This window comes from Silurus meridionalis, chromosome 5, assembly GCF_014805685.1.
Source record: "Silurus meridionalis isolate SWU-2019-XX chromosome 5, ASM1480568v1, whole genome shotgun sequence".
Classification (NCBI taxonomy): Eukaryota; Metazoa; Chordata; class Actinopteri; order Siluriformes; family Siluridae; genus Silurus; species Silurus meridionalis.
Genome location: NC_060888.1, coordinates 11,402,502 through 11,426,196, shown reverse-complemented (window position 1 = coordinate 11,426,196; position 23,695 = coordinate 11,402,502). Strand labels below are relative to the sequence as shown.

At 36.6% G+C, this 23,695-nt stretch overlaps 2 protein-coding genes and 1 long non-coding RNA gene across 5 annotated transcripts; 1 reads left to right on the top strand and 2 right to left on the bottom strand.

Moving 5' to 3' along the window:
• Positions 1-350: 350 nt before the first annotated feature.
• Positions 351-17,655, bottom strand: LOC124386391. The gene is made up of 7 exons (XM_046850218.1): positions 17,466-17,655; positions 11,067-12,096; positions 10,853-10,983; positions 10,629-10,777; positions 10,393-10,547; positions 947-1,029; positions 351-838 (listed from the first exon to the last, which is right to left on the bottom strand). The coding sequence occupies exons 2-7, from the start codon at positions 12,077-12,079 to the stop codon at positions 750-752; spliced, it is 1,620 nt and encodes a 539-aa protein (XP_046706174.1). The 5' UTR covers positions 12,080-12,096; positions 17,466-17,655; the 3' UTR covers positions 351-749.
• LOC124386393 lies at positions 17,622-18,454 on the top strand. Its single transcript, XR_006925915.1, has 2 exons — positions 17,622-17,720; positions 18,165-18,454. It is a non-coding gene; the product is annotated as an uncharacterized LOC124386393 (long non-coding RNA).
• A 2,177-nt stretch (positions 18,455-20,631) lies between these two features.
• gjb1b (gap junction protein beta 1b) lies at positions 20,632-22,846 on the bottom strand. 3 transcript variants are annotated; one of them, XM_046850219.1, is made up of 3 exons: positions 22,726-22,841; positions 22,249-22,422; positions 20,632-22,086 (listed from the first exon to the last, which is right to left on the bottom strand). In XM_046850219.1, exon 3 carries the CDS (start codon positions 22,070-22,072, stop codon positions 21,245-21,247), a length of 828 nt encoding a protein of 275 aa, XP_046706175.1. In that variant the 5' UTR covers positions 22,073-22,086; positions 22,249-22,422; positions 22,726-22,841; the 3' UTR covers positions 20,632-21,244. The 3 variants fall into 3 exon arrangements, with proteins under 3 accessions (XP_046706175.1, XP_046706176.1, XP_046706177.1); XM_046850220.1 differs by having other exon boundaries at positions 22,249-22,486; positions 22,726-22,803; XM_046850221.1 differs by lacking the exon at positions 22,249-22,422 and having other exon boundaries at positions 22,726-22,846.
• Between the last annotated feature and the right edge of the window lie 849 nt (positions 22,847-23,695).

Below are 23,695 nucleotides of genomic sequence, written 5' to 3'. Positions count from 1 at the left end.
CTATGACTCTGGAAAAGAATGTGACGGATATCTGAAGAAATGTATACTCTTAGGCACATATGTGGATACCTATACATCAGACCCATATGTGGGCTTTCCCCATGATGGAGAAGTCTTGTATGCTGCAGCATTATAATTTCCCCTAACTATAAAATTATTTGAAATAATTCAAGTATACCACATTGGAAAGTATTTGAATTCCATAAAGTACATGTGTAAAGATTCATATGCAAGTAGAATAACTTTGGGTTGATCTTCGTTTTAAGGTTATTCTAACACCAGCACAATGCCTAGGTTGCCCATTTACAGGTTCTTTTAAAACTGACAAGAATTGTTTTTAACCAATCTCATTTGCATGGGAAAAAAGTCATTTTTATTTGTATATAAGGGCATTTTTTTTTTCAATTTGCAGAAAATTATGAACACATATGAACATTGCAAATCGCTACAACACAAATACACAGCAATACAGCAAATTTGCCTCAAACGTCTATTTTGCTTAATTAATAATTTGTAAGTTTGCAGTGTCCAACTTCAGGAAGTCATCTAACCCTGGCATTACCATGGGCCCAACACAAAAGTATTATAGTTTAACAATCTTGACTGATTAAGTCATTGACAAAAATGTAAAATATAATAATTTTAAATAAAAGACAAGGAACAATCTTATTAAAAAATGTCAACCTGTCTTACAAAAAGATCAAGCTCATCAGTAACATAAAGCAGGAATCACTGTCATTCTTATATTGCTAAGATGTGTGAATGTCCATTCTGATACAGGATCTCATATACTTCTCCCAAACTGCAGAGTGTTTTCTTGATTGCTTGTGGGCATAACCTAAAAGATAATTATACACCCAGTTTTATCATAAACCCCTATTATCAAATGAATCAAATGCATCCATTATTAACAAATGTTTAGTGTTAAATACTATAGTCTACTTACTTTTTTTCAGATGCATGCTGTTCATTCGTTCATGCCTAGCATGACCATTGTGGGTCAGTCTCAAAGACAAGCAAGAACTTCTTCTGTTAGAATTAAACAAACAGAGAACCATTATACAAAATCCAGATTAAAAGTATCCAAAATTATAAGTACATTTTATTTGTGGGGTAATTTTTCACTTAACAGTTTCCATTTGCCCCAACACAGACACAGTTTTTCCATGTTAAGTAATTAATACATCATTCCACATTATGTAATTAGTACACACCAAATATGTACTTTTTGACTTTGTTGATACAACTGTCATTAACATAACTATACAATGTTAAACTGCAATGGTATCCTTTGATGTAAAAGTGATTACATCTTGTATGCCTACTAGCCAGGATTGCTTGATACTTGTGATTAGGGTTGCAACGGGGTGGAAAACTTTCTGGGAACGTATTTGAAGAAATTATGGAAGTATTCCAAGTTGGAAACTTACTAGGAATATATGGGAATGAATTAGAAATTCAGGAAAACGTATATTAACTGTATCATATACAAACATAAATATCAACATTTTGTTTGGTTATAAGCTGACATGCATGCAAACATACAGATAATAAAAAAAAAATATGAAATTGTAAGTAGAACTTGAATAAATACTCCTTAATTAGCATGCTTGCTAAAACAAACTAAAAGCTAGTATATACAGTACTGGTTAAAAGTTTGGACACTAATTTAAACATTTTTTTGTTTTTGTTTTTTAAAAAACACTTTTGCTCATTGAGCTTGCATTTGATCAACTTGATCATATTTGATCAGAAATACAGAACAAAATGGTTATATTGTGCAATATTATTACAATTGTTTTCTGTTATACTTTTAAATATATTGTATTTCTGTGATGCAAAGCTGAATTCTCATCAGCCATTATGCCAGTTTTCTTCTGTATTTATCAAATAAATGCAGGCTTGAATGATGGGCATAAGATACTTCTTCCAATAACAGTGCTGTACTTCTGTATAATAACAGAAAACTGGCTAGCAAAAGGTAAAAGAAAGAACATCATAAAGAACTAGCTAGCATCATAAATTGTCAATAAAATAGTAATAGCTTACCTTTAGCATATCTGATTTACTGGCTGGCTAGCTACTGTATAAATACATTTTGGGATTTGTTAGTTAAACTTTAATATCATAGATAAAATATATTTCCCGAGTAATATCAAAACTTACTTGAATAGATGTACCGTATTTTCTGGACTATAAGCTGCTACTTTTTTCCCCACTTTTTGAACCCCGCAGCTTAAACAACAAAGCGGCTAATTTATGGATTTGTCCTGGGTTTTTCCCGGTTTCACAAACTTCAAGCCAAAAAACTGAGCGACATAACATTAGACCAAGAAATTTCCGAACGGAAACGAAAAAAAACGCACTTCAGCTGTGTTCTGAGCTGCACGGCATGGGAGAAAAAACTTCCACCAGTGGTGATTTTTAAACGCATGACGATTGTTGTGAAAGGAAGGAGGAAGACAGTGAACAATGACTTTTTTGGTAGGATACTGTTTAGATACAAGCCGTTGTAATGCGTCGAATCTGATAAGAATGGTTGCCAGGTGGTGTAAAACTTTTCCGTAATACCAAGTAATGTAAATCTGATCTTTTCTGTTTGAATAAATTGCAACAAGTCATGTATCCAAAGAGAATAACTGGGTGGGTGAGGATTCTTCCAATTCAGTAATATAAGTCTCTTTGCTCCTATTAAACAAAAGGCAAGCATGTTTGATTGTAAGGATGACAAGGAGGGATTTGTGGGGTTGAGTCCAAATAATGCTATTAGGGGACATGGTTTAATATCTAAAATGAAGTATTCAGAGATTTATTTAAAAATTGATGTCCAGAAAGAGGTCAAGGCTGGGCAAAGCCAAAAAGTATGATAGAGAGTAGCCGGAGCCTGCCGACACCGGTCACAAGTTGGATCCAAACCAGGGTTAATTTTAGATAGTTTGGTCTTTGTCCAATACACTCTATGAAACAATTTAAACTGTATTAACGAATGACGGGCGCATATAGACGAGGTATGTACACATTATTCTCCTGAAAAAGATCATAAATGTTTACAATGCCCCTTCTAAACCACAGTGCAAAGGATCCGTCCGAAATAGAGGGTAGAAAGGAGGGGTTTTTATATATAGGGGAGAGACCTGATGCTGCCCGGAAACCGAAATGTTTTCTAAATTGTTTTTAAGGCTTTGTAGAACTAAAGGATTGGATGAGTAATTGGATGTCTTCAACGCTAATGAAGAGCATAATAAAGCATGCAGAGGCACGAGTACAGGAACTACATTCTATCTCAACTCATGCCGGAACCCATTGGCACAGGCCATAGTGTGACTGGCTCCAGTAGAGAATACTATGGATATTTGCCGCCCAGTAATATATTAAAAAGTAAGGGAGTGCAAACCCACCAATTTTTTTGGGCTGTTGAAAAAACGATTTTTGGATCTTTATTGGGCCTCCGTTCCAAATATAATTAGATACTGCTTGATCTAAGGTCTTAACAAATGTTTTTGGTAGAAAAAGTGGAATACTTTGAAACAGGAAAAGAAATTTGGGAAGAATATTAATTTTTATACTATTGATTCAACCTGCCAAAGAGAGCGGAAGAGTCGTCCATTTGGCAAGATCTTGCTTGGTTTTCTCTAACAATGCAATAAAATTATGCTTAAATAAGTCAACATACATCCGTGTTATTGTTACTCCCAAGTATCTGAAGTTGTCCGAGGCTAATTTAAATGGTAATGTTGATATTGGAATAGATCTTGCAGAATAATTAATTGGAAAAAGCTCACTCTTATGCAAGTTTAATTTATAGCCAGAGACACCACTAAACTGATTCAAAATATCTAAAACGTAGGGAAGAGACGATTCTGGATCTGAAACATACACCACTATGTCATCCGCATAAAGAGAAATCTTTTGTTCATTTCCTGCTCTAATAATACCAGTGATATTGTGGTTATTACAAAGGGAGATCGCGAGAGGTTTTATAGCTAATGCAAACAGAAGAGGGGATAGTGGGCAACCCTGTCTGGTGCCACGGTAAAGAGTAAAATAACCTGAGCTAACACCGTTCGTTCTCACGAAGACAAGGGAGAGGAATATGAGTTTTACCCAGGACACAAACCTATCACCAAATCCAAATTTTTCTAATGTAAAAAAATAAATAGTCCCACTCAACTCGATCGAATGCTTTCTCTGCATCGAGAGAAACTAAGGCCTCAGGCATAGAAAAGTCAGATGAAGTGTAAATTATATTCATCAGCCGTCTGATATAAAAAAAAAAACCTGCCTATTTTTAATAAAGCCGGTCTAGTCTGGGTGAATGATGTCTTGGATAACAGTTTCTAATCTGAGAGAGAGAACTTTTGGCAAAATTCTTACATCTACATTGAGGAGTGAGATTGGGCGGTACGATCCACACTCCAACGGATTCTTATCGGGCTTTAATGGGAGAGAAACTGACGCCTGACGTAAAGAGGGGGGTAGGTAACCGTCGTTTAGAGACTCTTCAAAGAACCGAGAGGAGCAGTGGAGAAAGCTGAGGGGAAAGCTTTTTTAAAAAATTCTGTCGGGAATCCGTCTAGGCCCGGAGATTTTCCACTCTGCATTTGTGATATAGATTGCATAATTTCTGTTAAGCTAATAGGTTCGTCCAATTTGGCTTTTGATTCGCTATCAATTTGGGGGATGTTAAGATTATCAAAAAAACTATTGATAACGTTAGGATCCTTAAAAGATTCTGACTGATATAATGAGGAATAAAAAGATTTAAATTTGTTATTAATTTCTTGAGGATCTGTTAAAATACCACCTTCTTGGGTTTGGATAATAATTTTTTTTGCCGTTTTAAGTCTAAGTTGTAATGCCAGTGCTTGAGCGGTGGAAAGAAGGTTAAATTTATTTAGAAGGTTAAACCCTTTCCTTATATAACGAAGGAGTTGGGTGGCTTGCATAATCCTGATCTAACATGCCAATTTGCTCAGAGAGTTCGAGAAGCCTCTTATTACGGAGTTTCTAAATATGAGTAGAGCGAGAAATAATTTCTCCACGTAAATAAGCTTTGAGTGTTTCCCAAAGTAAAGATGTAGAGATTCCCTCTGTTGAATTCATTTCAAGAAATGTAGAGATCTTTTCTGAGAGAAACTGAACAAAGTAATACATTCATTTTACAAGCATATAAGGACCTATAGCAGCCAGGGAGGGCCAATTCGAGAGTTACTGGAGCATGATCGGAGATAATTATACTTTCATAAGAGGAAGACTTTACTGAAGGGATGAATTTACTGTCAATGAAAAAATAATCAATACATGTATACGTGTGGTGAGCTGGAGAGAAAAAGGAAAAGACTCTAGAAAGGGGGTTCAGAAGACATCTCACATCCGTTACTCCGTACAACTCTAAGAGGGAGTTAATTATTTTCGAAGATTGGGATGGGAGAGCTGATTTTGGAGATGACCTGTCTAAAACAGTGTTTAAAACACAATTAAAGTCACCTCCCATAATCAGTTGATAAAGATTTAATTCTGGAAGTTTAGAGAAAAGTTTAATAAAAAGGTCTGGATTATCCCAGTTAGGCACATAAATGCTTACCAAAGTAACTTGGCAATTATAAAGGGAGCCTGAGACAATCACATACCTACCATTGGGATCTGAAATAACATTTGAGGGGCTAAACAGGGTATTCTTATTGATTGGGATAGCGGTACTTCTAGCTTTACAATTATATCCTGAATGAAAGACATGTCCCACCCAGGACCTAAACAAGCTTTTTTGGCGAGAGATCTTTAAATGAGTTCCTGTAAAAAAACATACGTTGGCTTTTAGGTTGTTTATTTGAGAAAATACTTTTACACTCTTTACCTTATTATTTAAGCCTTTGACATTCCAACTAATCATTTTAACCCTGCCCCCAGTTGCTTGGTGCATATTAGGCATTCTTAGTCAACAAAGGTTTAATAGAGTCAAAAATTGGTCAGGGGGTTTTAAAGAGAAAGTATTAAAGAGAAGAGCAATCAAAAACAAGATGATCGAAGGTGCACAAAACAAACAAACAAAAATAAAAGCATAAACAAGCCCTATCCCCTCCAAACATCCAGAGTGGACATAGGGTCTAACACCCATAGCTACTACAAACCTAACTGGAAACAGTCAGATACAAAAGAAAACAACTAACAGGTTCATTCAATTATTGGCTGCCCTTTCGGCAGTGCTCCGTGAACTGAATTACGATATGTACAAGTCATTATCAGCAGTATGTTACATATGACTAAATTAACGTGGCCTTATGTAACAAATACAGACAGAACACTAAATTTTACTTTTCTTATTTTTTCTTTTCCTTTTTTTTTTTTTTACTTTTACTTTACTTTATAAGCTTCGGGTAAATTCTGCTCGTCAGGCCTTGTTCCCTGTAGTCTTGATGGAAACAGTGAGGAAATCCATCACTGCCCACGGAGTGTGGAAAACATGTCGCTGTCCCTGAAAGTCAGCACGGAGTTTAGCAGGATGCAGCATTCCATAGGTGACGCCCATGCTGCGAAGAGAAGCTTTCACGTCTTTAAACTCAGCACGGCGCCTCACCACCTCAGCCAGCATGTCCGGGAAAATACGAATCACCGTTGAATTCCAGAGAGCCCCGTTCACGACTACGTTTCAATATAAGTTCCTTAGTTTGCTAATGGTGGAGTCGGACAAGCATATGCCTAGGATACGCGTTTGGTTGTGGTTTCTGAACAACGCGGTGCACGCGATCAATTTCTAAGGGCCTCGTGAAGGCACTATTCCCGAACAAGTCAGAAAAAAACGAAGTCATGAAAGCGACTGGGAGTGGGTGCGGCTTATATATGGGTGCGCTTAATAGTCCGGAAATTACGGTAATCTTCAGATGCAAATGCAAAACTGTTTCTTTAATATTCCTGTGGTAGTCAGAGTCTGAAGACGGTGGGAACCAGTTGACTAAGCGGAATTGTTTGTGAGGATTGGTCGTTTTTAATTTTTTTATTAGTATGATTTTTTTTCCTTTTAAGTTCACTGTTATAGGCTAACCTGCAATTATGTAAATTCCCAGTTTATTGCCATTAATTCACGGTTTATTCCCATATTTTCCTGTTAGTCATATTTTTCTGATAAATTGCATGGAAAGTATCCAGTCTTGCAATTTCCCAGAATTTTTCAACCCTACTTCTGAGGCAAAGTCAAAACATCACAGCTAACAGAAACACATTTTGGTTAAAGAGGCAACTAAAATAAAATTAGCTAAGTAACCCTCCATATGTTAATTATAATTTTTATATGCATTACAGGGTTTTTTTGTGGATATATCAAAGGTAGCATGCTAAGCACTGTAAAAGTATTTCACTCTCTCACAGTTCGGTTCAATTTCAGTACGGTTGTGGGAAGAAATGCAAAACATAAAATGCTTTTTGTTTTTTCTTAACGCAGTTTATTATTAACATCTGTAATCAACATTTGAACAGTTTACATTTTTAAAACAGTTTTAAATAAAATATTTTATATTTTATAAATATCTAATTAATGCAATACACTTATTACATTGATCAAATTGAGTAATCAAATTGGAACAAATTGAATTGAATAAATAAAATTAAATCAATTAGTTTACATTTGACCCCGTTAGAGTAATAGAGATATGTACATAAGTGTGTGTGTCTGTGTGCGATTTACATTTTATATTTAATTTTCTAAAGATATGTTCTACTTAACTGTTCTAATTATTTTCTCCTTTTAAGATAAATTCTTGAAGCTACACATAAAATGCTAACGAATCCATATAAATTCTTTATCATTTTCAAGCTTGCGCAAAACAAATTGTCACAGTGACACTGCACTAACTTTAGTTAATTTTTTACCCTGGTCATTGTTGTGTTTCTTTTGAATTTTTAATAATACTTTTTTTTTTTTTTTTTTTAAATGCGCTCAAAATGTGAGGCAGAGAATAAATAAACTTGCAGTCCACCACTTAATACATTCCTGAGGGAATTTTAACTATGTTCAGCACATGAAAAGGTTTGCAACCGAAAGCCCTGTACTGAAATGTTTGGTACGAGTTTTTTCAAAGAGCAAGCAAGATTCTGCTTTGGATGACTTCTTTATGAACTGATTGATACATAAAATCAAAAAGGCATGATGTTGTGATGGAAATGGCAGTAGTGAATACGTATTTTAAAAAGAAGGAGGAGCATTGGGTGACCTGTAAGAGTGGAGAAAGGGGCACACAGGTGGACTATGTTCTATGTGGGAGATACAACCTGAAGAAGATTGGAGACTGTAAGGTGTTGGCAAGGGACAGTGTAGCTAGACAGCGTCGGATGGTGGTCTGTAGTATGGTTTTGGAGGTAAAGAAGAGGGGGAGAGTGAGAACTGAAATAATGAGATGGTGGAAACTGAAGGAGGAAGACTGAAGTGTGAAATTCAAGGAAGAGGTCAGACAGGAGTTCGGTGGAGAGGTGCAGGATGATTGGGAAACTACTGCAGAAGTGATCATGGAGACAGTTAGAAAAGTACTTGGTGTGACATCTGGAAAAGAAAAGAAGGCAACAAGACGTGGTGGTGGAATGAGGAAGTGCAGGAGAGCATAAGGGGAAAGGTTGGCAAAACAGAATTGGGATCAACAGAGTCATGAGAAAAGTAGGCAGCAGTACAAGGAGATGCGGCAAAAGCAAAGGAAAAGGTATATGAGGAGCTGTATGAGAAATTGGACACTAAGGAAGGAGAAAAGGATTTATACTTATTGGCCAGGCAGAGGGACCAAGCTGTAAAGGATGTGCTGCAAGTTAGAGCAATAAAGGATGGAGATGGAAATGTATTGACTAGTAAGGAGAGTGTGTTGAGAAGATGGAGGGAGTATTTTGAGCAGCTAATGAACAAGGAACATAAGAGAGAGAGCGAGCGAGAGAGAGAGAAGGTTGGATGGTGTGGAGTTGGTGAAACAGGAAGTAGATAGGATTAGTAAGGAGGAAGTGAGAGAAGCGATTAAGAGGATGAAGAGTGGAAAGTCGGTTGGACCAGATGACATACCGATGGAAGCATGGAGATGTTTAGAAGAGATAGCAGTGGAGTTTTTAACCAGATTGTTTAACAGGATTCTGGAAGGGGAGAGGATGCCTGAGGAATGGAGAAGGTGAGTGCTGGTACCGATCTTTAAGATTAAGGGAGATGTGCAGACCTGCAGTAACTACAGGGGAACAAAGTTGATCAGTCACACCATGAAGTTATGGGAAAGAGTAGTGGAAGCCAGGCTGAGAGAAGAGGTGACCATCTGTGAGCAACAGTATAGTTTTATGCCGAGGAAGAGCACCACAGATGCCTTATTTGCTTTGAGGATGTTGATGGAGAAGTACAGAGAAGGTCAGAAGGAGTTGCATTGTGTTTATGGATTTAGAGAAAGTGTATGCAGAGTGCCAAAAGAGGAGTTGTGGTATTGTATGAGGAAGTCAGGTGTGTCAGAGAAGTATGTGAGGGTGCTGCAGGACGTGTATGAGGACAGTGTGACAGCAGTGAAGTGTGCAGTAGGAACGACAGGAGTCTCCATGGACTATGATGTTTGCGAATGAAATTGTGATTTGTGGTGAGAGTAGGGAGCAGGTCGAGAAGAGCCTGCAGAGCTGGAGGTACATGCTGGAGAGAAGGGGAATGAAAGTCAACAGGAGTAAGACAAAGTACATGTGTGTGAATTAGATGGAGGGCAGTGGAGTGGTGCGGTTGCAGGGAGAAGAGGTGGGGAAGGTGGAAAAGTTCAGGTACCGGAGGGTCAACAGTGCAAAGTAATGGAGAGTGTACAAAAATTAATACAAATCTGACTGGTATAAAATTCAATTAGAATGACCAAACAGTATGTGATCTATGTTGCTCAAATAGAGCTTAAATATTTGATGACACAGAAAAAAGTTTGCTACACAAAAAGTGTAACTTCAAACATCAACGGCCACTGCTCATGTAGATGTTTTTGCAAGAACGCACCTGGCGCAGTGCAATTTACTTTGAATTCGCTTGACGAACAGTTTGTAGTCATGCAGCAGAGAAGCAAATGCGCAAATTGAACTGTACAGAAAATACTAATTTACATATTTAATATGTGCTGCTACGGTGCTGCTATGACTTCATTCTTGTAGTGCTACAACTTTATTCTCATAATTCCCAGTTAATTCGCATAGTGCCACGACTTTATTCTTGTAATCTAATTTTTTTTTAACATGGTACAAACGCCGTTGAAGAATTAAAATGTAGCATATTTGTGCAAAAAAACCAAAAAAAAACCAAAAAAAAAACACCACTGTTGTCGGAGGCTTCTTATATAGCAATAAAAGCTATATAAATAAACTTGTAATATTAGTTACTACTGCTTTACATATCTAATATCGAATTTATATCAAACCTACCTCATAGCCCCAATTTTCCCTTTCTCCAAAAAGAGTTCCACAATAACTCTGCTTTCTGCTGGATAGAGCCTAGCATACAGTGTCCTCTTGTTTACTTTGTCTTTAAACCAACTGACAGCTTCAGTGGACCAGCTCTTTCCATTCACTGGTTTTACCTAGAAAAAAATATATATAATATTAATTGTTTTGTAAGAAATGTCACCAGATGAAATAAGATATAAGATAATAATACCTACATCTGCCAGAGAGACTTGTAAAGCTTGAGCTGGTATTTTAGCAACTTCACCACAAAGCTGCTTAATTTTCCAAAGTGAAAGGCAAGTCAAATCTCCATAATCAATCCTTCTGATCTCCACTTCAATGTTGATGCACAAGTGACCACTTCCTAAATAAAAAATAAAAATATTTAATATAATGGTCCATTAATTCTTAGCCATTTTTATTTGTTTTGTTGTCTCACCATGGTTCATTCCACATATCTTTGTCACCTGGGCACGACACCACAACTTTTGCTCTGCGTACCAGCCCATTACATAAGCACCAATATCTGGGATGCAGTTTAATTCACCATAGGACTTACTGTTTTTCTTTCTGTTTTAAATAAAACAAATAAAACATTAGGAAATATTAGCAAGCATGTGGAAAACAAGGATAAAACCCACACTACTACTTACACAATAATTTCAGACAGTTCCTGTAGGCTGTTATCCTTAAGCTGTATGTAGAAGTTGTTTGGGCTGACCACATGAGTGACAACAATAGGAATCTCTTCAAATTTCTTAATCTGAAATTCAGGTATTTTTCCTGTTGCCTCTATTTTACTGCTGCGATCCACTGATTTACTGCTCACTCCTTTAATGCCACATTGGTGTGCCATCGATTCATTGCTTGAAATACAGAAGCTCTGTGTAAATGGATCCATGATACAGGAGTAATTGCAGTCAGCAAAAGTCAAACTTTCAATTATGGAAGCAAGTGGGTTTTTCACTTCTGTGGAAATATCCCCAATATCCCACAATTCAGAGTTTGTAGCAATCACACATCTGTAGGTGACAGACCCTGCACAGCTGTTTTTCACAGTGAAAATGCATGCAGAATTATTCCTCGGCTTATTGTGTGTTTTCTGCCATTGTATGAACTCCTGATCCATATTTGTTTCAGTTTTGCCTTTTAATTGTTGCTTTAACTCAAAAGCCCCCTTCTCAGAGCCTGCAAAACTGAAACACTTCATATTTCTGTTTGTTCTTAGAAAATGTATGAGCTGAGAAGAAGTTTGTTTCTGGTGTTGAATTCTAAAGTTATTTCCAAACTGCTGCTCAGTTATGCTGTTGGTAATACTCAGGAATTCCGCTTCTTTCTTTTCAGTTTCTGTTGGAATTATGTCCTGAGGAATTAAATACTTGCCATTTTCCACCTTACACACTTTTGATTCCTGCTTCAAAAACAACTTTGTAGAATGTTCTGGTGGAATACTGTCAGGTGACTTTTTTTCAGCACCATGTAACAAAGCTAGTTGCTGGAGGGGCAGTACTGCTTTTGTTTTTGAGTTTGCCAAGACAGCATTTTGTAGCGAGGACCCAAACTTTAACACACGTGGAACACATTCTCCAGTCTGACGTCTTAAGTTACTGAACTGGAACAAGTGTTGTGGTGACAGGCTGGATATTTGTGCAAGATTCATGTTCATCCACTGGGAACCTACAGCTAAGGAGAATATTGTTTAGTTTAGCCAACATCACTATTACAACAGGTAAAATCCTTCTAAGGCACTTTCTACAAAAGAAGTTTTTTGTCAAGCTAAAATCTCAATTTTTTTATTTCATGCTTCCCACATTACATATAAAACACAAACATTTCCTGAAGATTGCATGTTAAATAATAGGACTAGAACCAGTGCTATGTTGATATACAGCTTTTGATTTAAAAAAAAAAAAAAAACTATCAGATACAGTCTTGTTGCATCATTAAATGTGAAAATAGATGGAATCACCATTTTCCAAAGCTGCTTTTGGAATTGCTTTAAGGCCACTGAAAACCATTAAACATCATTAAGCCTATATTGTCGAAGAATTAACAATGCAATTATCCAGAGGTGGAAAGTAACAAATTAAATTTACTTGCGTTCCTGCTATAGGGAGAAATACATCCCCACTTCAAAAAAGTGACTGTGGTTATATCCTAATATCCTAAGTTATATACCAATCTACATTTAAACAGGTACATAGTATAATTAATAACTAGCTTGCATAATTAATAACTAGATAACAACAGGTTACTAGCGCTAGACCCCACAAGCAATGTTACAAAAATTTTATTTTTGGTTAATTTAAACAAAGGCTTTTACTAAAATATTAAAACATGCTTTTAACTACCAATGCAGCAGTACAGATATTATATAACCTCTAAATGCTTGTGCAGGCTTGATTTGTATATTTTATAAGCTGCTAGTTCAGTCTCTGTGCAAACACAGCTTACTGCATAATAAAGACAGAACTGACCGAGCTGAGAGCAAAGTTAATGATACTAAAGGGGAAATGCAGAGAGGTAACATTCGAATTCTGTCAAGCTCCACCGTGTCCGTATCTAAATTACTGACCGAAATCCTGCAGATGGATAAGTACCTCCTTATCAACCACTTGTATAAGTCCCGCTTCTAAAAAGCAACGGGGATTGCAATTGTTGCTAAGTTACACTACCATCAGGACTGTCGAGGTACTGTGCTATGCCTGGTCTCGAGCTCCACTTTGCTTCTAGGGGAGCAAATATCTTTATTTCCCGACTATATTCCCTGCGTGGCCAAGGCTCGGGCGGCATTTACAGAGGTCAGAAAACTCCTAGGAACCAGGGACGGTGTATGCCCTGGGATTTTGCATCCTGCGTGATTCCATATCACCTATAAGGGCAAAGATTAGATATTCACAGATTTGGATAAAGTCATGTAGTACGTTAAATATAGTATCACTCCCGCAGAAGCCAGATCTCAACTGTCGAACTTTACTGTTTTCAGTAAAATTCCTGAAGGAGGTTTATACTCCTTAATGTTGCCACCTGGACGGTAATCACAGTGCTGGTTGGAATAGTTTAAAATTAGTGTAATTATGTTGAAGTTTGAGTTTTAATTTTGGTAGAATGTTGTGTAAAATTAATGCTTTATAACCGTATTGAGGCTGATGTTGACTAGTTAATGTTTAGATCAGTTTATGTAATTTACATACTTCAAGTTCATATGAAAGCCAGTGAAAGCCTGATCTTTGGTTAAATAGATCTGTGGCTCACCCAAAATATGGGTGGATATGTTCGTGAGGGTTGGGTTAATTGCCTGGTTATAATGTGTGATCGGGGTAGGGCTCAAGTCAGTCACCAGCCCCCCCGCCAAATTTCCGCTCAAAGGCGAGGGGGGCTGCTATTTTGATGAATAAAAATCTACTGTTTATAGCAACAACTGTAGACTCAGATACTGCGGGCCGTCATATAAATGTAGTCGGGAAAATATACAAGCTCACACTTATTCTGGCCAATGTTTATGCACCTAATTGAGGATGGGTTCCCCTTTTGAGTCTGGTTCCTCTCAAAGTTTCTTCCTCATAACATCAAAGGGAGTTTTTCCTTGCCATAGTTCGATATCCGAGCCGTTCGATTACCGGGGGACCACTGTACAAGAAAATACTCATTTTATTCTCCAGTACATAATACTGTTTCACAAACAGATTATTTTCTTTTAGATAAAAGACTTCTTGCTCTGATAACAGATTCAGACCACTCTCCACTGACTTTGTCAATCCATATTCCCGAGGCTAGATCTAACTATCGTCTTTGGAGATTTAACTCACTTCTTTTAGATGAAAGTTTGTGAGTTTTATGAGAACAGAGTTTTTTTTAAACGTCAATCAAACTCCAGGCATGTAATCCTTAACAATCTGTAAATCCCTAAAGGCATATCTAAAGGCAGATTATTCCATTTTGCGCAAAACAAAATAAAGAGACCACTGAACGGCTTACAAAACTAGCAGATAAAATAATAGAATTGGATTCAGTATGCAGTGTATCACCTACACCAATTATACTTAAATAATGCCTACTATTACAAACAGCATATCATTTAATCTCGACAAGACAAGCGAAGTATCTGATTTTTAAATCAAGCTTCTCATTTTATAAGCATGGGGGGAATCTGGTCAACTTTTGGCCAATCAGTTGGCAACGATCGGCTATACCAGAAATAAAAAAATTATCAAGGTACAAAGCGTACTGATAATTTAACAATCAATGGCTCTTTCTTCTGAAATTATAAAGCTCCTTCTTCTGCTGACACTTCAACATTAGAGGCCTCTTTTCAAAATTTATGTATTACTACAATAAGTGTAGATACAGCATCACAATTAGATGAGTTTATATCTGATACACAAATAGCCTTAGCAATTCGAAGTATGCAATCTGGTAAATCAGTTTTTCAAAAATCTTTTTCCTCTGGGTCGTTACCTCCAACTATGTGCCAATCAGCCATCTCCTTAATCTTAAAGAAGGGAAAAAAAACCTCTTGACTGCATTTCATATCATCCAATTTTGTTGTTAATTTCGGCTGAAGTGTAGACTACAGTCTAACTTGCTTACAGCAGAGACGCATTGTAGGATTGGTGGATTACCCTCTGTAAACAGGAAGAAGACGTGCTGTGGGCGTGTCTCCGTTTATTCAGGTCTGTGTGGCAGTAATGGCGAGTCGAGGCGAGAGCAAGACGAGTTTCTCATTATTGAAATATGCTCATTATTTCACTTTAGTTGAGTATAAAGACAAAAACTTTTAGGTCAAATGTAAGCTGTGTCTTTCTGGTTCGAAGATCGTATCTACTGCGATAAACAGCAACTCCAATCTGTTGAAACTGCTCCAGGAACCCCATGCTAGAAGCTAGAAGCTAGAAGCTAACCCAGTGTTCTGTTGTTGAGAGTTTTCATACATCAGCTGTGAAAGGAACATTTTTAAGAGCTCAACACGACAGCAGAAGCCATTTCTCTTATTTCTTAATAACTTACTGACTAGCTATTCTGTTGTGAGCTGGGGGGAAGGGAATGGGTATAGAAGGGGTAAGGAAATGGAAAGGAAAAAATAGGGAAAAAGAAAACTGTACACGCATGTATGTGTATATACAGTGGAACCCGGTTATGTCGATGTCCTAGGGGGTCGCCAAAAAGCATCGAGATAACCGATGATCGAGATAAACGAAAATCAAAATGGCGGCAATATATTAACGTGCTTGAAATTTCTTTATGTACATGATGTGCGTTAATAAATGAGAATGTGCATGCACGTGTTTTTGAAGGTTTTTTTTACACAACAGTGTTGCCGCGATTTGTTTGATGAAGGCATGCTATAAAAATACATACAGTACATGTTTATCTGTCAGTAATCCACCTGCCACACCCCCTTCGGCGTCAGGTGCTTTCTCGGCCGCTTGTGACAAACATGCAAAACATAAAAAATTAGGAAGGGGCAAACACTTCCACACCACTGTATATAACTTTCTTTCGGCTTCTCCCATTAGGGGTCGCCACAGCGGATCATCCATATTCATGATCCGCATGTTCGATTTGGCACGTTTTTACACTGGATGCCCTTCCTAATGCAACCCTCCCCATCTATCTGGGCTTGAACAGTGCAAAGTAATGGAGAGTGTGTTAGAGAAGTGAAGAAAAGAGTGCAGGCAGGGTGGAGTGGGTGAAGGAGAGTGGCAGGAGTGATTTGTGATAGAAGGGTAAAGTGAAAGAGAAAGTTTATAGAACTGTGGTGAGAGCTGCGATGTTGTATGGTTTGGAGACAGTGGCATTGACTAAAAGACAGGAGGTGGAGCTGGAGGTAGCGGCTGAAGATGTTGAGGTTTTCATTGGGAATGACAACAAACAGGATCAGGATTAGAAATTAGTTTATTAGAGGGACAGCACATGTAGGACGTTTTGGAGACTAAGTGAGAGAGGCACCAGGAAGGAGAAAAAGAGGAAGGCCAAGGAGGAGGTTTATGCAGGTGAGGGAAGACATGCAGGTAGATGGTTTGAAAGAGGCAGATGTAGAGGATAGGGGGGGTATGGAGACGGATGATCCACTGTGGCGATCACTAACTGGAGGAGCTGAAAGAAGAAGAAGATGAAGAAGACTTTTTTGTCTAAATTAAAAATAATCTGTAAGAGTGAAAACTTGCAAACTACAGAACATAGTGCATAATATTGCAAAATTGTGTGCATTCTGGTGTGCAGTCAGTTGTTGATTGCAAGTCAGCTCATTTTAAACCAAATATAAATTCATACAAATTATGCAACAGTAAAGAAAAGTGTATTAAATTCTATAGAATTGTACATCATTTCATAAAACCACTAACAAAAATCTATTTAAGCTGATGACATCTTCATTTAGTGTTATATTTTAATCCGTCATATTTTCATTACAAAGTTAGATAGAATAACCGCATGTATTTTTTATAAGCAATAATTTTAATTCCATATTTCACTATTAGAATTCAGTAGATGGTTGAAATGAGTTGTATTTCGTAGCTCGTATAAACTTGTTACAATCAGGCGGTTATGTCACTCATCACATTTGCCTTTTTTTTCCTGGGATTCAGAGCGACATACTCTATCGGATTTTATAGTATGTCTAATTATATTACATTTAAATGACAAATTCAAATCATGCATTCTTGCTAATGCAGGTCCTTCCAAAATCCTGAATACAAAGCTTACTTTATTGCAGGAGCCAAAATCCTGATAACACGGGATTTTCCCACATTCTTGAACACTAGCTATTGAAAATCTAATTCTCCAAAACATTTATTTCGTTTGGTAGGCAGATTTCACACCCCGTCAAATGAGCGTAATTACAAAACTCGTTTATGCAACACTACGTTAACTTTAAAGATCATTACGTTTATTATAATAAGGTTATTTATGGCTAGTTTAGCTAAATAGCTGTGCTAAAGTTTGCAACTAGGCAACAAAACTACTGTTAGCAAAAAGAAAGCAGTATGCTAACTAGCAAAACCTACCGCGAACAAGTTTAGCTGTTTAAAAAACAAAGTCGTTTACCCTACCGTTTCCGTGAAATGGTTCAGTGCTTCGTTAAGCCTGTTTCTGCTCGGTTTAATTAGGAGCCATTTTTAAATAAGTGAAGTTGTCTTGTCTTGAGGACAGTGCTAGCCGGCAGACACCATGTCTTTTTTTTTTTTTTTTCTTTTTACCAAATCCAGGTTTAATCTGAACTCTCCCGGCGCACCTGCCTGCTTTCTGGCGCAGACACACGTGAACAGAGGACCTGTAGAGCACATCAAGATGTTGTGCTGCGTTTGGTAACGTTTCATTAAATCTGTGAAAACTACTTTTAACTCAAATCAAAGAAATCGCATTTTTATTGTGAATCGTTTTAATTTGGCATTAAATTGTAATACAAATTTTGCAATAATGAAAAAAAAATTAAATTGTTTTATTATACATACGGTGTCAAGATACAGCCTAACAAGACAATAAAACCCAGTGTTTATCGAATCAATGAAATGCAAAGTAAATATTTTTAATTTCATTGTTCTCATGAACACTTTTAGTGCTTCATTGAATTATGCAAGAAACTGGAATTTTTTTTTATAGATTACAAAGTCACACACTTCACACTGTGAATTAATATATAGATACATGTAAATTAATTTAAAAAATAATAAATAAATGTGCATATCCTGGTTTTAATACGCATAAGATGAAACACGTTTTTAAATAATTGATTAATATGTCTGTCTCAGGAACTGAGAGCAGGGTTGGGATGTTCGATGCCATTCGTTCATGAGGAACCCTTCATGAAGCCACTTTCCCAAACTTTTCCTTAGGCTCTCGGACCTCTGGAGTTGCTACAGGATCAATTTCAGCCAGTCAAGCTTCCTCTGGCTCTCCTAGATCTGCTCCTCAGCATCCTTATACAATCTGTGAATGCTGTGCACAGTATATTTACAGAATGCATAAAGAAGCTGATAGGTAGAAATATTGACAATACAGTATATTTTAATAATAATAAAAAAAAAATCTATTTTTTTTATCACAAAAATCACATTTATTTGCAAAATGGGAATGAGTAAATGACCAAGTCTTTTGGTTTTTGTTATACCTTGAAATGAATGCAAAATTATTATTTTCATATTTCATTTCCTAAACAACATGCAACATTACATTGTTTGTTGAACTGAACCATTTCGCATTCCAAGTGATCCAAAATATTGGGACATATGACCGAAAGCTGTCTTTGTTTGGTTTAGTGTGCCATAAAAACACTGCACTTTTTGTTGCAGAAGATACACCTACATGAAGACCAGAGAACTGTCTTTAGCAGAAAAACAAAATAGGAAACAAAAACCTAGAACTCTGAAAGCTTTGATAGACATGAAGAGCATGCTTAGCAGGTGCGTGAGAGAAGGTCAAGGTGAAATCCAAGTACAAACATTTTTTTTGGGAAACCCTGGATACTGTAGTTGATCATGGCATGGAACACTGTTGTAGCATTAGTGAGGCCTAAACGCATGATCAAATATTCAAAGTCGCCCAATGGGTGTGTGAAAATACAGTTTAGTAAAGATATTAGTCATAGGCAGAGGCTTAAAAGCCAAATTACAGAGATGCAAGTGTATTGATTTTAATGGTTAAGCAGTTCATATCCTGGTAATCTATCCAAAGACAAAACAATTATTGCCCACAAAAGTAAAGCCAGCACCCAAAGTGGTAGAGAAAGGTCAGATGGTACTAACAGCAAGGGAGCCATAAATGTGTGTATGAATAAATAATCCATGGCAACTTCATCTGGAGATGTTATTTAGCCAGCTGAATGTAGTGTGGAACATGTATTGGTTCAGTGGTAATGTATTTAGAAAGACACATTTTCTAATTAATAACATCTGCATATAGAACAGGGAAACGTGGTGGCACTATCATGCACTGGAGCTGCTTCTCTTCAACTGACACTGGAAATCTTGTCAAGTAAAAACAATAAAAATCTTAAAGGCTGAAAAATGTCACCTTCTGCCATGATAATGATTCAAATAACAATTTTAAGTAAATAAGTATTTTAATAATTAATAAGTATCTGAATTTTAAGTAATGGCTGCATAATAAGATCAATGTTTTACAATGGCCTGGTCAGATTTCAGATTTAAATCCTATCAAAAAACTGTTGAACATGGCTGTACACAGGAGATACCACCATTTGAAACAGCTGTAGAATTATTGTAAGAAAGCATAGAATAAAATTGCCAAATGAAGATGCTATGTTGTAGATTCTTATCTCAAAAGTGTGAGTGCTGTATTGCAAGCAAAAGTATTAGTTAGGCAGTGTGCACACAAATAGTTTACTTGAATTTTGTTGGTTATAACATGAAATGTTGGAAAATAATCTGCTATGATTTAGTGAAAGTTATGTTTTGACAGTCATGATATACATTTTTTTACAGAAGACTGTATAATCCTATTATCTCATTCAATTTATTCAAGCAGAATCCCTAAACATTAACACAGCTAAATATAATGTAATCATGGCATTTAGGGCCAGTTTGGGTAGATATAAGTACAAATATAATTTATTTATATTTTGCTTTAATGACTAATAATGCAGATTAACCAATAGACTGGTTTTAAAAATTGTAAATGGAAATATATATTATGTGTACTAATCACTTGTCACCTAATATCAGAGTGACTAGGATACTTATTCAAGCATATTTTTGATCAATAATACTGAACAAGTTGTGACTCACCTTTTTAATGAATACACTGCAATGGTAGAAGAGAGGCTGTATGCATCCATGTTATTTATTCACACAAAGCCAAAAATGGGTCCTTGATTGAGAACAAAATCCACACTGCCTGTGGTGGGGTTTTAATGAGCAGAAATTAATCTAATTTTGTCCATATTTAAATGACTGTTTTTTAGGTAGAAATCTCCTATTATCTACCTTTTGTCATTATTTGTTCACATTTTCACATATTCAAGCTTTCTGAAAACACGACAAAAAGGTTTCTGCTCATTTCCAATGTTTTCCTCAGATTAAATATGCTATATTGCATACCCTCTAATGTAAACTATTAGTCAAGTGACAGGGTGGCCAGCAGGTGAAACATCCATAACCTAACCAAAAAGCATAGCTAAATGTAGCATTTTTGACTTTCTTACCATAGCACAACACTATTCCTTGTGGAAAAAAAATTGAAAATGATCTAACAAGCAAAATGTTTTTATGTTTTATTTATTTGACTGCAGAAAAAGGCAGTAAGCAAAATCCTATTAATAGTCCTGTTGTGCCAGGATATTAATCTACAAAATAGGAAATCTCTGAACATCAAGTTACATTATGCAAACACTGAACAAATACAATAGCCTTGCAGTTTATGCAATATCATTAAACTTTACTTCACATAATAAAATTTACATTACATTTATATATATACCTATTATAATATTTAAAACTTAATTTGGGCTAGATTGCTTCTTAATTTTACTGTATTTCAAGCATTAACATAACATTTAATGCATGTGGGTGCTTTTACATATTAAACATAACATTTTACAGAATCACCCACACAAACAACTAAAAATATCCTGGGGAAGACAATAAATTGAATCAACAGTAGTTCTTCTGTTGCCTGGACCCCCACGTTCTAAGTTGAAGGATTTGGACAATATATGCAAATGTTGCCTTTTATCATAAAAAAAACTCTTTAAAATTGCATAAATCCAACATTTTTGTGTAGATTAACATAATAAATGAATAAATATGAAACTTGATTACTAAAGATCCGAGTTAGTTACCACTGATTAGTGAAACCTCCCAATTTGTAGCAGCTAAAAAGCAGAACATCTCTCGCCCTTGTCAGTAGGGCTCTTTCTAGTTAAATTCAATCTTGGCTTAAAAGAATGCTCCGATATGAGCTGATTGATTTCATTTTGCTTGTACGGGGACAGCATTTGAGTGAGCCAAGGTCCCTGTGGATCCCCTTCTGGTTTCCGAAAGTAACGGACACATGCTCTTCCTACCAAATACAGCACCTCTGCGATGTTTAGCAAAACACAAACTCCAGATACCACCAGCATAAAAACCGTAAAGATGGTCTTCTCTGTTGGACGAGAAACAAAGCAGTCCACTGTGTTAGGGCAGGGATAAGAATCACATTTTACAAGACGCACCATTTTAAAATCAGGGTATATTACATAAAATATGTACAAGAAAGCCACCTCAAAAATGATGCGGAAGATTATGCTTATCATATACGTCCACCAAAGTGCACCAGTAATCTTGAATTTCTGGTTTTTTAACTGTTCAAACTCCTTAGTGGCACCTCGTCCTGATAGTTTGAGGATCTTTTTGTCAATGTGTCGACGATGGGCAACATGCATAGCTACCAGCAGTGCTGGCGTTGAGACAAGAATCAGTTGCAGGGCCCAGAGACGGATATGGGAAATTGGGAAGAACTGGTCATAACACACACTGTTGCAACCAGGCTGCTGGGTGTTGCAGGTGAAGCCAGACTTCTCATCGCCCCAAACACTTTCAGCAGCCACTACCAAAACCATAATGCGAAAGATAAAGATGACAGAGAGCCAGATGCGACCAATGCCTGTCGAATGCCTATTTACACCGCTGATAACGGCGTAAAAAGACGCCCAATTCATTTTTGATTCCAGGTCTGTGAAAGAAAGAAAAAAAACTATTACAATTCCTGAATTAGTTTTGGCATATCCTAATAATAAGACCTAAATGTAAAACATGATAAACAACAGGCAGACATACCCGTATAAAAAAGACAATAATGTAAGCCCTTTATATTAATAATAAACTCAAAGTTTACCAGCTCAGCCCGTGGTGTAAGCAGCATAAGCCTTGCCAGGTCCAAAAATATCGACCATCAGGTGCAGTCTTGACATTTGGACACTTTGGGCATTTGGACACTTTGTGCAAATTGTGTGTGCCCTGGAGTTGAATAAAAGAGCATGGGCGATGCTCTATTGCCACATGCTGTCACCTGATGCAAAAAGAAAAGCCAATCGCAATATTTTGGGCAAGGCCATGTGACAGCCTCTCCAGCTCTATAAAAAGCAGATTAGCTGTATTTAAAGCACCTAACTAGACTGTAATGCAACTAACTGTATAGAATACCAAGAACTAGATTAAACAGGGCAAGGAGATTTAAAGAAGTATAGGGTCTAAAACAATATGTAAAACAGTATGAAATAAAGGAAATATAGATATAGTATTGCCTTATAATGACAGTCACTAAAACATTGTGTTCTAAAAAATCACCTACAACAAATATTTAGTCATTTACCTTCAGTAGTAGTGGTACACAAATATGTCCAGAAAATAGTTGAAACACTACACAAAATGTTGCCGTGAAGAACACCATGCCATTTGGAAATGCAAATATTTTCCTCAACACTAGCCGCTGCCCTGCACCATAGAAGTCATATGCTCTTGTATAAGTCATTTACATACAATGGTGTCCCTTATTGAGGCTAACAAGACTGGAATTCATTTCAAATGCCTCAAGTTCCGCCTACCCAGGGCAAAAGAATGAATCTGTGTGGACACAAAGGCCTCAGCAACATTATTTATTGTGCCTGGCAGCTGAAGGGAGAGAACTATCTTTGAACTGAATGACTTATGAATGAATGAAAAGGACAAGCACTGCCTTATGAATTTCTTCTGAATTATAATAAAATGTTTTGTGGCTTCAATATTTAGGTTAGATGTTTAAAAAGTAGTATATATTAGAATTATATATTAACTGTACAATATAAATTCAAGCAGTGCTAAGTGTGTTGAAAGCACAAACACCAAGGTAAAGATTCTAATATCTACTTTAATTATTCTGTGTATAAAGAATGTAGGTTGTAGTTTTAGTAAATGCAATCATTTATACATCCAGCTGAAACCTATAGCTATTTTTATGTTTCCATGAAGCACAGCAATCATACAGCAAAATTATTTAGTAAAGCATCAAGATGAGCCAGGCAGGTTCAGAAGGCAGGACAGAATGTATCATTAGGCAGCTGGTATAAAGTGTAGTGAGAGAGAAAAATTTTAAATCTTCTTCTTCTTACTTCTGTCCGGACAGACAGAGAATAGTTTAACCTTATATGTGCAGCTACTCTAATATCAGTCTGTAACTGTAGCCTTTTGCACCTTTCCATACTAAGTGGAAGTCTTTTTTTTTTTTTTTTGATCCAATCTTTTGCTTTGTTAAAAATGTTATTTACAAACCCCATTCCAAAAAAGTTGGGACACTGAACAAATTG

Bases quoted from the DNA above. Each gene is read 5' to 3' on its own strand.
- LOC124386391 (XM_046850218.1), bottom strand. From the start codon at position 12,079: ATGAACATGAATCTTGCACAAATATCCAGCCTGTCACCACAACACTTG. The intron at 10,548-10,628 runs GTAGGTATTATT...ATTTTTTTCTAG, and splicing joins TACAAGTCTCTCTGGCAGAT to GTAAAACCAGTGAATGGAAA. The intron at 1,030-10,392 runs GTAGGTTTGATA...TAATTCTAACAG, and splicing joins GGGAAAATTGGGGCTATGAG to AAGAAGTTCTTGCTTGTCTT.
- gjb1b (XM_046850221.1), bottom strand. From the start codon at position 22,072: ATGAATTGGGCGTCTTTTTACGCCGTTATCAGCGGTGTAAATAGGCAT.